The sequence below is a fragment of the Bombina bombina genome, chromosome 5, assembly GCF_027579735.1.
Source record: "Bombina bombina isolate aBomBom1 chromosome 5, aBomBom1.pri, whole genome shotgun sequence".
NCBI lineage: Eukaryota > Metazoa > Chordata > Amphibia > Anura > Bombinatoridae > Bombina > Bombina bombina.
Genome location: NC_069503.1, coordinates 682,949,080 through 682,962,348, shown reverse-complemented (window position 1 = coordinate 682,962,348; position 13,269 = coordinate 682,949,080). Strand labels below are relative to the sequence as shown.

Sequence of the window (13,269 nt, the reverse complement as noted above, 5' to 3'; positions counted from 1 at the left end):
CTGCGGTGGGAGAGGTTGTGCCAGATAATGCTGTTATGTGAGTACGGATAACACTTTATTTTGTGTGGCCACTTATACACACCTAAGGAATACCTATGTATGTCTATGCAGGTCCATTAGAGATACGTTGTGCAAAGGATTCCTTTTCTCTTACATGGTGTATCCCGTCCACGGATTCATCCTTACTTGTGGGATATTCTCATTCCCTACAGGAAGTGGCAAACAGAGCACACAGCAGAGCTGTCCATATAGCTCCCCCTCAGGCTCCGCCCCCCCCGTCATTCTCTTTGCCGCTCTAAAACCTTTGCAGGGCTGGAACAAGGGTAAACAGGCCAAGAAGCCTGCGGCTGCTACCAAGACAGCATGAAGGGGTAGCCCCCGATCCGGGACCGGATCTAGTAGGGGGCAGACTTTCTCTCTTTGCTCAGGCTTGGGTAAGAGATGTTCCAGATCCCTGGGCATTAGAAATTGTTGCTCAGGGGTATCTTCTAGAATTCAAGGACTCTCCTCCAAGGGGAAGGTTCTACATTTCTCGTTTGTCTTCAGACCAGACAAAGAAACAGGCGTTCTTACGCTGTGTAGAAGATCTTCTAAAGATGGGAGTGATACACCCAGTTCCAATTGCAGAACAAGGACTGGGCTTTTACTCAAACCTGTTTGTAGTTCCCAAAAAGGAAGGAACTTTCAGGCCAATCCTGGATCTAAAAATTCTACACAAATTCCTCAGAGTTCCATCATTCAAAATGGAAACCATTCGGACAATCTTACCGATGATCCAGGAAGGTCAATATACGACTACCGTGGATCTAAAGGATGCATACTTACAGATTCCTATCCACAAAGATCATCATCAGTTCCTAAGGTTCGCTTTTCTGGACACGCATTACCAGTTCGTGGCCCTTCCTTTCGGGTTGGCCACCGCTCCCAGAATTTTCACAAAGGTGCTAGGGTCCTTCTAGCGGTACTAAGACCGCGGGGCATTGCAGTAGCACCTTACCTAGACGACATCTTAATACAGGCGTCGTTTTTTCCCAGAGCCAAGGCTCATACGGACATTGTTCTGGCCTTTCTAAGGTCTCACGGGTGGAAGGTGAACGTTGAAAAAAGTTCTCTGTCCCCGCTCACAAGTTTCCCTTCCTGGGAACACTAATAGACTCGGTAGAAATGAAAATATTTCTGACAGGGGTCAGGAAGTTAAAGCTTTTAACTACTTGCCGAGTTCTTCATTCCATTCCTCGGCCTTCTGTAGCTCAGTGCATGGAGGTAATCGGATTAATGGTTGCGGCAATGGACGTTGTCCCTTTTGCCCGAATTCATCTCAGACCACTCCAACTGTGCATGCTCAAACAGTGGAATAAGGATTATGCAGATTTGTCTCCTCAAATACAACTGGACCAGAAAACCAGAGATTCTCTTCTCTGGTGGTTGTCTCAGGATCACCTGTCTCAGGGAATGTGCTTCCGCAGACCGGAGTGGATCATTGTCACGACCGATGCCAGTTTGTTAGGCTGGGGTGCAGTCTGGGACTCCCTGAAAGCTCAGGGCCTATGGTCTCGGGAAGAATCTCTTCTCCCGATAAACATTTTGGAACTGAGAGCGATATTCAACACGCTCCAGGCATGGCCTCAACTAGCGGAGGCCAAATTCATCAGATTTCAGTCGGACAACATCACGACTGTAGCGTACATCAATCATCAGGGAGGAACAAAGAGTGGGAACTCCACCCGGAGGTTTTTGCTCAGCTGACCCAGCTATGGGGCATTCCAGAATTGGATCTGATGGCGTCCCGTCAGAACACAAAACTTCCCCTTTACGGATCCAGGTCCAGGGACCCCAAGGCGGCATTGATAGATGCTCTAGTAGCGCCTTGGTCCTTCAGTCTAGCTTATGTATTTCCACCGTTTCCCCTTCTCCCTCGGCTAGTAGCCAGAATCAAACAGGAGAAGGCTTCGGTAATTCTGATAGCGTCTGCGTGGCCACGCAGGACTTGGTATGCAGACCTAGTGGACATGTCATCTGTTCCACCATGGAAGCTGCCATCGAGGCAGGATCTTCTAATACAGGGTCCATTCAAGCATCCAAATCTAGTTTCTCTGCAACTGACTGCTTGGAGATAGAACGCTTAATTCTAGCTAAGCGTGGGTTCTCTGAATCAGTTATAGATACTCTGATCAAGGCCAGAAAGCCTGTCACCAGGAAAATTTACCATAAGATATGGCGGAAATATCTTTGTTGGTGTGAATCCAAGGGTTACTCGTGGAGTAAGATCAGGATTCCAAGGATATTGTCTTTTCTCCAAGAAGGATTGGAGAAAGGATTGTCAGCTAGTTCCTTAAAGGGACAGATATCTGCTTTGTCTATCCTGTTACACAAGCGTCTGGCAGCAGTACCAGACGTTCAGGCGTTTGCACAGGCTCTAGTTAGAATCAAGCCTGTCTATAAACCTGTGGCTCCTCCATGGAGTCTAAATTTAGTTCTTTCAGTTCTTCAAGGGGTTCCGTTTGAACCTTTGCATTCCATAGATATTAAGTTATTATCTTGGAAAGTTTTGTTTTTGGTAGCTATTTCTTCTGCTTGAAGAGTTTCAGAATTGTCTGCTTTGCAGTGTAATTCACCCTATCTGGTGTTCCATGCAGATAAGGTTGTTTTGCGTACCAAACCTGGTTTCCTTCCAAAAGTGGTTTCTAATAAGAATATTAACCAGGAAATCATTGTTCCTTCTCTGTGTCCTAATCCAGTTTCTAAGAAGGAACGGCTATTACACAATCTTGATGTGGTTCGTGCTTTAAAATTCTATTTAAAAGCAACTAAAGATTTCAGACAAACATCATTTTTGTTTGTTGTCTATTCTGGTAAGAGGAGAGGTCAAAAAGCGACTGCTACCTCTCTTTCCTTCTGGCTGAAAAGCATCATCCGATTGGCATATGAGACTGCTGGACAGCAGCCTCCTGAACGAATTACCGCTCATTCCACCAGAGCTGTGGCTTCCACATGGGCTTTCAAGAATGAGGCTTCTGTTGAACAGATTTGTAAGGCAGCGACTTGGTCATCACTGCATACTTTTGCCAAATTTTACAAATTCAATACTTTTGCTTCTTCGGAGGCTATTTTTGGGTTTTGCAAGCAGTGGTGCCTTCCGTTTAGGTTACCTGACTTGTTCCCTCCCTTCATCCGTGTCCTAAAGCTTTGGTATTGGTATCCCACAAGTAAGGATGAATCCGTGGACTGGATACACCATGTAAGAGAAAACAGAATTTATGCTTACCTGATAAATTACTTTCTCTTACGGTGTATCCAGTCCACGGCCCGCCCTGGCAATTAAGTCAGGTTCAAATTTATTTTTGTAAAAGTACAGTCACCACTGCACCCTATGGTTTCTCCTTTTTCTCCTAACCGTCGGTCGAATGACTGGGGGGGGGGCAGAGCCTGAGGGGGAGCTATATGGACAGCTCTGCTGTGTGCTCTCTTTGCCACTTCCTGTAGGGAATGAGAATATCCCACAAGTAAGGATGAATCCGTGGACTGGATACACCGTAAGAGAAAGTAATTTATCAGGTAAGCATGAATTCTGTTTTGATGACCATCTTCTGACTGCTTAGTCTGGGCTCTTGGAAACCATTGGGAGACTATTGGGACCTTTTACAAACTGGCACATATTGCTACTTATTGCCCCACTTGAAATAGCAATAGCAGGTATAACATTTTCAGCAGCAACAATTCTCATTTGAGAAAACGTTGTATTATATTTTAATTGTATTCTTCCACTATTGTATTGTTTTGTCACAGTTATTTACAATTTTAACTGTTTGATTTTTGTTTATTTTTTATTGTTTAATTTCTGTATGAAATTTGTATGAAATTCTTTTTTGTATTTAGTATATGATTTTTATGAAGTAAAGCAATTGCTATTTTAAGTTTGTCTTACTCCCCCTCTTTTTTCATTCACACTTAAGCACAACGACCTTAGATTGTGCGCAGACAAGTACTCTTTTCTTCCTTTAAAAATGAGGCCTCAGTAGACCAAATTTGCAAGGCTGCAACTTGGTCGTCATTGCATACTTTTACTAAATTTTACCTTTTTGATGTATTCACCTCAGCTGAGGAAGCTTTTGGCAGGAAGGTTCTTCAGCAGTTTCTTGTAAATAGGTGCCTGCTTTACTTCCTTTTTATCCCACCCATTTTTTCGTGGACTCCACAGCTTGGGTATTAATTCCCAACAGTAAGGAATCGTGGACTCACACCACCTGAAGAAAGAGAAAACATAATTTATTCTAACCTGATAAATGCCTTTTTTTTCTTGGTAGTGAGAGTAAACAAACCCGTCCATTTTCTTTTTTTTCTCCTAGTTGGCGGCAGTTCTACTTTGCACCTCTTTATCATGTAAAAATAATGTTTTTTTGTTTTATTGTAGTTGTAGTACTGCTGTATTTCAAACTACCTTCTGTGGATTGTTGGTTTTATTCAGCACTCCTTAAGCATATGAGTTGAAGATTTCCTTTTTAGGTAAAGGTTAATTGTACTTGAGCTATAGTTTCACCTTGTGCCTTGTTTTGTGAAGTTTCTTTTGAACAGTTCTGCAGGGTGGCCAGATACATTGTGCTAGTATAGTAAACTTCATAATTTATATGGCTGACCCCACACCACATCTATTGTTACACTTCTAAGTTACAAAAAAAGTAGTGCCGGAGTCCGCCAAACGTTAAAACAAGAAGTTTATTGGGGCCAGTGGCCCCTCCATCGTAAAACAAATGCAGCACAAAGTTTCTAAATTATAAGTGCATTGTAGCTTACTATGCAAACTCTCAGAAGAGAACATCATATTCAAAACTTTACCTAATCAATTGATTATCCATTTGATTGCTACATGTGTTCGGTTATATTTGTAAATGCCTTGACATCAATTGCAGACAACATATAATTAAGTTTTATAAATATAGTTGTATAAGGGTAACTTGTTAGTTACTTTTTTATTACAGTGATCTAACTACTAAGGAGGTATATTAGTATAATGATAATACAGAATGCCATAATAGATTGCTTAGAACAAGTCTTTACAGGAAAAATAATATATATATATATTTTAATCTTTATTACAACGTGCAAAGAAAAAGAAAACACATAGTAGAATCATAAGTTATATAAATAGTAATACCAATAAGTACAATCACTTCCCAGCCCCCCCTCTCTCTAGTAGGTTAATTTACCATTTTTAATAATAATCCATATATAAATATATATCAAATGCATAATTTTTTTTGAGAAAGCCTTCGAAAAAATAAAATAAATGAAAGGGCCCTAACCTCCCTTTTCTCTCAACCCAGCCTACCCTAGTTGGAGATTGGCAATTTGCTCTATCCGGATTATAAAATTCACTCCCTGGTATTGGATAAAATCTCCCCAGATCTTGCTAAAGGAGTCACCCCTCTACGTCTCTGATCTAAAGCCATAGGCGGCTATTATTGTGGAATTTATGAGAAGCTTCTTTGCTTCACTAATTAGGGGAATTCTAGTTTTAGTCCAATTGCTATAAATTAATTTTCTGAGAATCAAAATAGCTGTTAAAATAAAATTACTTATTTTTCCCCAGGAATTGTGAGTCCTCAAAAGAAGAATAGATTCCTTTGTTATTTGAACTTTAATTTTATTTTAGTTATTTGGGAGAGAAGTTAACTAATTTTCAACCAGAATTGGTTCAATTTCGGGCAATCCCATAACAGATGTCCTAAGTCTGTATTGTCCTGAGCACATTTAATACATAGATTTGTAACTTCTCTATTCCACTTGGCCACTCTACATGGCGTGAGATAGTCTCTGTGTAATAGTCTGAACTGAGTTTCCCTTAGATACATAGAAGGGCATAATGATTGAGTTCTCCTGAGACTTTTTAGGAGAAGTCCACTCAGACCAGGAGTATCTACTAGTTTTACCCAATAGCTAATCAGTTCTGTTGATAGTCTTTTCACCTCTGTTGCCCTAAGGATTTTGTAGATTGATGACAATGACCATTTTTCAGGATTAATTACATCCATTAATGGATGATCTAACCGTAGTTGATTGTGAATATAGCTCTTTAGTTGAAGAAAGTAGAACATATGTTTCTTCTGTTATGTGTGATCAGTCCACGGGTCATCATTACTTCTGGGATATAACTCCTCCCCAACAGGAAATGCAAGAGGATTCACCCAGCAGAGCTGCATATAGCTCCTCCCCTCTACGTCAGTCCCAGTCATTCTCTTGCACCCAACGACTAGATAGGATGTGTGAGAGGACTATGGTGATTATACTTAGTTTTTATGACTTCAATCAAAAGTTTGTTATTTTAAAATAGCACCGGAGCGTGTTATTACTTCTCTGGCAGAGTTTGAGGAAGAATCTGTCAGAGTTTTTTACTATGATTTTAACCGGAGTAGTTAAGATCATATTGCTGTTCTCGGCCATCTGAGGGAGGTAAAGGCTTCAGATCAGGGGACAGCGGGCAGATGAATCTGCATTGAGGTATGTAGCAGTTTTTATTTTCTGAATGGAATTGATGAGAAAATCCTGCCATACCGTTAAAATGACATGTATGTATACACTTCAGTATTCTGGGGATGGTATTTCACCGGAACTACTCTGTTAAAGGTCACTAATCCTTTTTAATAACTATTTATCATGTTAAACGTTTTTGCTGGAATGTAGAATCGTTTACATTGCTGAGGTACTGTGTGAATAAATATTTGGGCATTATTTTCCACTTGGCAGTTTTTTTGCTTTAATTGTGACAGTTTCGTTTCTCTTCACTGCTGTGTGGGAGAGGGAGGGGCCGTTTTTGGCGCTCTTTGCTACGCATCAAAAAATACCAGTCAGTTACTTTTATATTTCCTGCATGATCCGGTTCATCTCTGATAGATCTGAGTATGCAGTTGTAGCTTAGTGGTTATCTGGCCCACCTCACAAGTAACAGGTTGCAAGTTTGAAACTCGGCAGAGGCTGGTTGCTGTTTACAAACTTCTTTGAAGGGAGGTAAATTCTCTCAGCAGAGCTGTGAGAATTCTTATAGTGACTGTGAATAAAAACGTTGCTTTGTATTTTTTATGTCAAATTTAATTATTGTTATTTTACTAATGGGAACAAACCTTTGCTAAAAGTTTTGTTATTTTAAAGTTTGATGCTATAACTGTTTTTCAGTTCATTATTTCAACTGTCATTTAATCGTTAGTACCTATTTGAGGCACAGTACGTTTTTTTGCTAAAAAAGATTATAACCAAGTTGTAAGTTTTTTGCTAGTGTGTTAAACATGTCTGACTCAGAGGAAGATATCTGTGTCATTTGTTCCAATGCCAAGGTGGAGCCCAATAGAAATTTATGTACTAACTGTATTGATGCTACTTTAAATAAAAGTCAATCTGTACAATGTGAACAAATTTCACCAAACAGCGAGGGGAGAGTTATGCCGACTAACTCGCCTCACGCGGCAGTACCTGCATCTCCCGCCCGGGAGGTGCGTGATATTTTGGCGCCTAGTACATCTGGGCGGCCATTACAGATAACATTACAAGATATGGCTACTGTTATGACTGAAGTTTTGTCTAAATTACCAGAACTAAGAGGCAAGCGTGATCACTCTGGGGTGAGAACAGAGTGCGCTGACAATGCTAGGGCCATGTCTGATACTGCGTCACAGCTCGCAGAGCATGAGGACGGAGAGCTTCATTCTGTGGGTGACGGTTCTGATCCAAACAGATTGGACTCAGATATTTCAAATTTTAAATTTAAATTGGAGAACCTCCGTGTATTACTAGGGGAGGTCTTAGCAGCTCTCAACGATTGTAACACCGTTGCAATACCAGAGAAACTGTGTAGGTTGGATAAATACTTTGCGGTACCGGCGAGTACTGACGTTTTTCCTATACCTAAGAGACTAACTGAAATTGTTACTAAGGAGTGGGATAGACCCGGTGTGCCGTTCTCACCCCCTCCAATATTTAGAAAGATGTTTCCAATAGACGCCACCACTCGGGACTTATGGCAAACGGTCCCCAAGGTGGAGGGAGCAGTTTCTACTTTAGCTAAGCGTACCACTATCCCGGTGGAGGATAGCTGTGCTTTCTCAGATCCAATGGATAAAAAATTAGAGGGTTACCTTAAGAAAATGTTTGTTCAACAAGGTTTTATATTACAACCCCTTGCATGTATCGCGCCGATTACGGCTGCGGCAGCATTTTGGATTGAGTCGCTTGAAGAGAACCTTAGTTCATCTACGCTAGACGACATTACGGACAGGCTTAGAGTCCTTAAACTAGCTAATTCCTTCATTTCGGAGGCCGTAGTACATTTAACCAAACTTACGGCTAAGAACTCAGGATTCGCCATACAGGCACGTAGGGCGCTGTGGCTAAAATCCTGGTCAGCTGATGTTACTTCTAAGTCCAAATTACTTAATATACCTTTCAAGGGGCAGTCTTTATTTGGGCCCGGTTTGAAAGAGATTATCGCTGACATTACAGGAGGTAAGGGCCACGCCCTACCTCAAGACAAAGCCAAAGCTAAGGCTAGACAGTCTAATTTTCGTCCCTTTCGGAACTTCAAAACAGGAGCAGCATCAACCTCCACTGCACCAAAACAGGAAGGAGCTGTTGCTCGTTACAGGCAAGGCTGGAAGCCTAACCAGTCCTGGAACAAGAGCAAGCAGGCCAGGAAACCTGCTGCTGCCCCAAAGACAGCATGAACCGAGAGCCCCCGATCCGGGACCGGATCTAGTGGGGGGCAGACTCTCTCTCTCTTCGCCCAGGCCTGGGCAAGAGATGTTCAGGATCCCTGGGCACTAGAGATCATATCTCAGGGATACCTTCTAGACTTCAAATTATCTCCCCCAAGAGGGAGATTTCATCTGTCAAGGTTGTCAACAAACCAGATAAAGAAAGAAGCGTTTCTACGCTGCGTTCAAGATCTGTTAATAATGGGAGTGATCCATCCGGTTCCGCGGTCGGAACAAGGACAAGGGTTCTACTCAAACCTGTTTGTGGTTCCCAAAAAAGAGGGAACTTTCAGGCCAATCTTAGATTTAAAGATTCTAAACAAATTCCTAAGAGTTCCATCGTTCAAAATGGAAACTATTCGGACAATCTTACCCATGATCCAAGAGGGTCAGTACATGACCACAGTGGATTTAAAGGATGCTTACCTTCACATACCGATCCACAAAGATCATCACCGGTATCTAAGGTTTGCCTTCTTAGACAGGCACTACCAGTTTGTAGCTCTTCCATTCGGATTGGCTACGGCTCCAAGAATCTTCACAAAGGTTCTGGGTGCCCTTCTGGCGGTACTAAGACCGCGAGGGATTTCGGTAGCTCCATACCTAGACGACATTCTAATACAAGCTTCAAGCTTTCAAACTGCCAAGTCTCATACAGAGTTAGTTCTGGCATTTCTAAGGTCGCATGGATGGAAAGTGAACGAAAAGAAGAGTTCTCTTTTTCCTCTCACAAGAGTTCCATTCTTGGGGACTCTTATAGATTCTGTAGAAATGAAGATTTACCTGACAGAGGACAGGTTAACAAAGCTTCAAAATGCATGCCGTGTCCTTCATTCCATTCAACACCCGTCAGTAGCTCAATGCATGGAGGTGATCGGCTTAATGGTAGCGGCAATGGACATAGTACCTTTTGCACGCCTACACCTCAGACCTCTGCAATTATGCATGCTAAGTCAGTGGAATGGGGATTACTCAGATTTGTCCCCTACTCTGAATCTGAATCAAGAGACCAGAAATTCTCTTCTATGGTGGCTTCATCGGCCACACCTGTCCAGGGGGATGCCATTCAGCAGGCCAGACTGGACAATTGTAACAACAGACGCCAGCCTACTAGGTTGGGGCGCTGTCTGGAATTCTCTGAAGGCTCAGGGACTATGGAATCAGGAGGAGAGTCTCCTTCCAATAAACATTCTGGAATTGAGAGCAGTTCTCAATGCCCTTCTAGCTTGGCCCCAATTAACAACTCGGGGGTTCATCAGGTTTCAGTCGGACAACATCACGACTGTAGCTTACATCAACCATCAGGGAGGGACAAGAAGCTCCCTAGCAATGGTGGAAGTATCAAAGATAATTCGCTGGGCAGAGTCTCACTCTTGCCACCTGTCAGCAATCCACATCCCGGGAGTGGAGAACTGGGAGGCGGATTTCTTGAGTCGCCAGACTTTTCATCCGGGGGAGTGGGAACTTCATCCGGAGGTCTTTGCCCAAATACTTCGACGTTGGGGCAAACCAGAGATAGATCTCATGGCGTCTCGCCAGAACGCCAAACTTCCTCGCTACGGGTCCAGATCCAGGGATCCGGGAGCGGTTCTGATAGATGCTTTGACAGCACCTTGGAACTTCGGGATGGCTTATGTGTTTCCACCCTTTCCGCTGCTTCCTCGATTGATTGCCAAAATCAAGCAGGAGAGAGCATCAGTGATTCTAATAGCGCCTGCATGGCCATGCAGGACTTGGTATGCAGATCTAGTGGACATGTCATCCTGTCCGCCTTGGTCTCTACCTCTAAGACAGGACCTTCTGATACAGGGTCCATTCAAACATCAAAATCTAACTTCTCTGAAGCTGACTGCTTGGAAATTGAACGTTTGATTTTATCAAAACGTGGTTTTTCTGAGTCGGTTATTGATACCCTGATACAGGCTAGGAAGCCTGTTACCAGAAAGATTTACCATAAAATATGGCGTAAATACCTATACTGGTGCGAATCCAAACATTACTCATGGAGTAAGGTTAGGATCTCTAGGATATTGTCCTTTCTACAAGAAGGGTTAGAAAAGGGTTTATCAGCTAGTTCATTAAAGGGACAGATTTCAGCTCTGTCCATCTTGTTACACAGGCGTCTGTCAGAAAATCCAGACGTCCAGGCTTTTTGTCAGGCTTTAGCTAGGATCAAGCCTGTGTTTAAAGCTGTTGCTCCGCCATGGAGTTTAAACTTAGTTCTTAACGTTTTACAGGGTGTTCCATTTGAACCCCTTCATTCCATTGATATAAAATTGTTATCTTGGAAAGTTCTGTTTTTAATGGCTATTTCCTCGGCTCGAAGAGTCTCTGAGTTATCAGCCTTACATTGTGATTCTCCTTATCTGATTTTTCACTCAGACAAGGTAGTTCTGCGTACTAAACCTGGGTTCTTACCTAAGGTGGTCACTAACAGGAATATCAATCAAGAGATTGTTGTTCCATCCTTGTGTCCAAATCCTTCTTCAAAGAAGGAACGTCTTCTACACAATCTGGATGTAGTTCGTGCCCTCAAGTTCTACTTACAGGCAACTAAAGATTTTCGCCAAACTTCTTCCCTGTTTGTCGTTTATTCTGGACAGAGGAGAGGTCAAAAAGCTTCTGCTACCTCTCTCTCTTTTTGGCTTCGTAGCATAATACGTTTAGCCTATGAGACTGCTGGTCAGCAGCCTCCTGAAAGAATTACAGCTCACTCCACTAGAGCTGTGGCTTCCACTTGGGCCTTTAAGAATGAGGCCTCTGTTGAACAGATTTGCAAGGCTGCAACTTGGTCTTCGCTTCATACTTTTTCCAAATTTTACAAATTTGACACTTTTGCTTCTTCGGAGGCTATTTTTGGGAGAAAGGTTCTTCAGGCAGTGGTTCCTTCTATATAATGAGCCTGCCTATCCCTCCCGTCATCCGTGTACTTTTGCTTTGGTATTGGTATCCCAGAAGTAATGATGACCCGTGGACTGATCACACATAACAGAAGAAAACATAATTTATGCTTACCTGATAAATTCCTTTCTTCTGTTGTGTGATCAGTCCACGGCCCGCCCTGTTTAAGGCAGGTAAATATCTTTTAAATTATACTCCAGTCACCACTTCACCCTTGGTTACTCCTTTCTCGTTGATTCTTGGTCGAATGACTGGGACTGACGTAGAGGGGAGGAGCTATATGCAGCTCTGCTGGGTGAATCCTCTTGCATTTCCTGTTGGGGAGGAGTTATATCCCAGAAGTAATGATGACCCGTGGACTGATCACACAACAGAAGAAAGGAATTTATCAGGTAAGCATAAATTATGTTTTTGTTTGAACTGTCGGCAAGACTTTTTGAAATTTAGAAAAAGTATAGCTTTTCTTAGTCCCCTGATCATAAAGATCTTCAATAGCTAAAGATTTAGTATGTGACCATTTATTAAATATATTCACTATATTTTCTAAAGGAAAATAATTTTTATTGCCCTGTATTGGTAACCATTTACAAATATTTGGTGCAATACCCAGTATCTTCATGGATTTTCTCCATGACCCTAAGATATCTTTATATAAAGCGTAAGTAGAAATAGTTTTCCCTAATTATTTATTTGAGCCATGTACGACAACATTTTAAAAAAGTGTTGAAGAAAGTATTTATTTACTGTATACTATGAGTCTTGAAGTTCAGGTTCTAATATTTATAGGTGATGCTAAAGGTCAAATGTGTTTAGTTTTCCTCTTATGATTTTTTTCAATTTGTATGTGCTTGATACAGGTCTGGCTGATCCACTGGCACTCCCACAGGCAGTATCTGCTTACCAAGCCTGTCATTTTATCGGAATGCCTGAATGCGATGTAAGTCTGTATTTGCCTTTATTAATATTTCTATTTCTGGGATCATTGCTAAGTTGTGTTTAGTTAGTAATAGTTACCTGATAATATGCATGGAACTCCCATTTTATTAATAAAACCGTTAGTGACTGCATTCTTGTCAATGGTCTTTTAAAGCTAAGCCATATTGTAAATTTGTATTCCCTTTAATATGTTCTCAATTATCCATTTTTCCTGCTGGGGTGTATTACATTTTTTCCTAATAGCTGCTCTTTTATTTTGGCATTTGAAATAACTGCTTTTGCTTCTTGAAACTGCACTTATACTGAAAAGGACAATACTTCAATAGTTTTTCACTTTGTACTTTTGTCATAAATTTTATGCAGCTGGTAAAACTTTGACGCTTTTTAAAATGCATCATGTGTTTCTTTCCAAAGGCAGGGATCCACGACTTCATTCCTTACTGTTGGGAATATCAACACCTGGCCACCAGGGGGAGGCAAAGACACCCCAGCCAAAGGCTTAAAGGGACATTATACACTCATTTTTTCTTTGCATAAATGTTTTGTAGATGATCTATTTATATAGTCCATAAAGTTTTTTTTTAAATAAATGTATAGTTTTGCTTATTTTTAAATAACATTGCTCTGATTTTCAGACTCCTAACCAAGCCCCAAAGTTTTATGTGAATACCGTCAGCTACCTTCTCCATCTTGC

The 13,269-nt window shown here is 41.6% G+C and overlaps 1 protein-coding gene across 1 annotated transcript in view; it reads left to right on the top strand.

Annotated features, from left to right (window-relative positions):
- Positions 1–13,269, top strand: part of WRNIP1 (WRN helicase interacting protein 1) — a 359,165-nt gene that overhangs the window by 277,653 nt on the left and 68,243 nt on the right. The window contains exon 6 of the mRNA XM_053714658.1: positions 12,497–12,576. Coding sequence (XP_053570633.1) covers positions 12,497–12,576 — 80 coding nt within the window. The remainder of the gene's footprint in view (positions 1–12,496; positions 12,577–13,269) is intronic.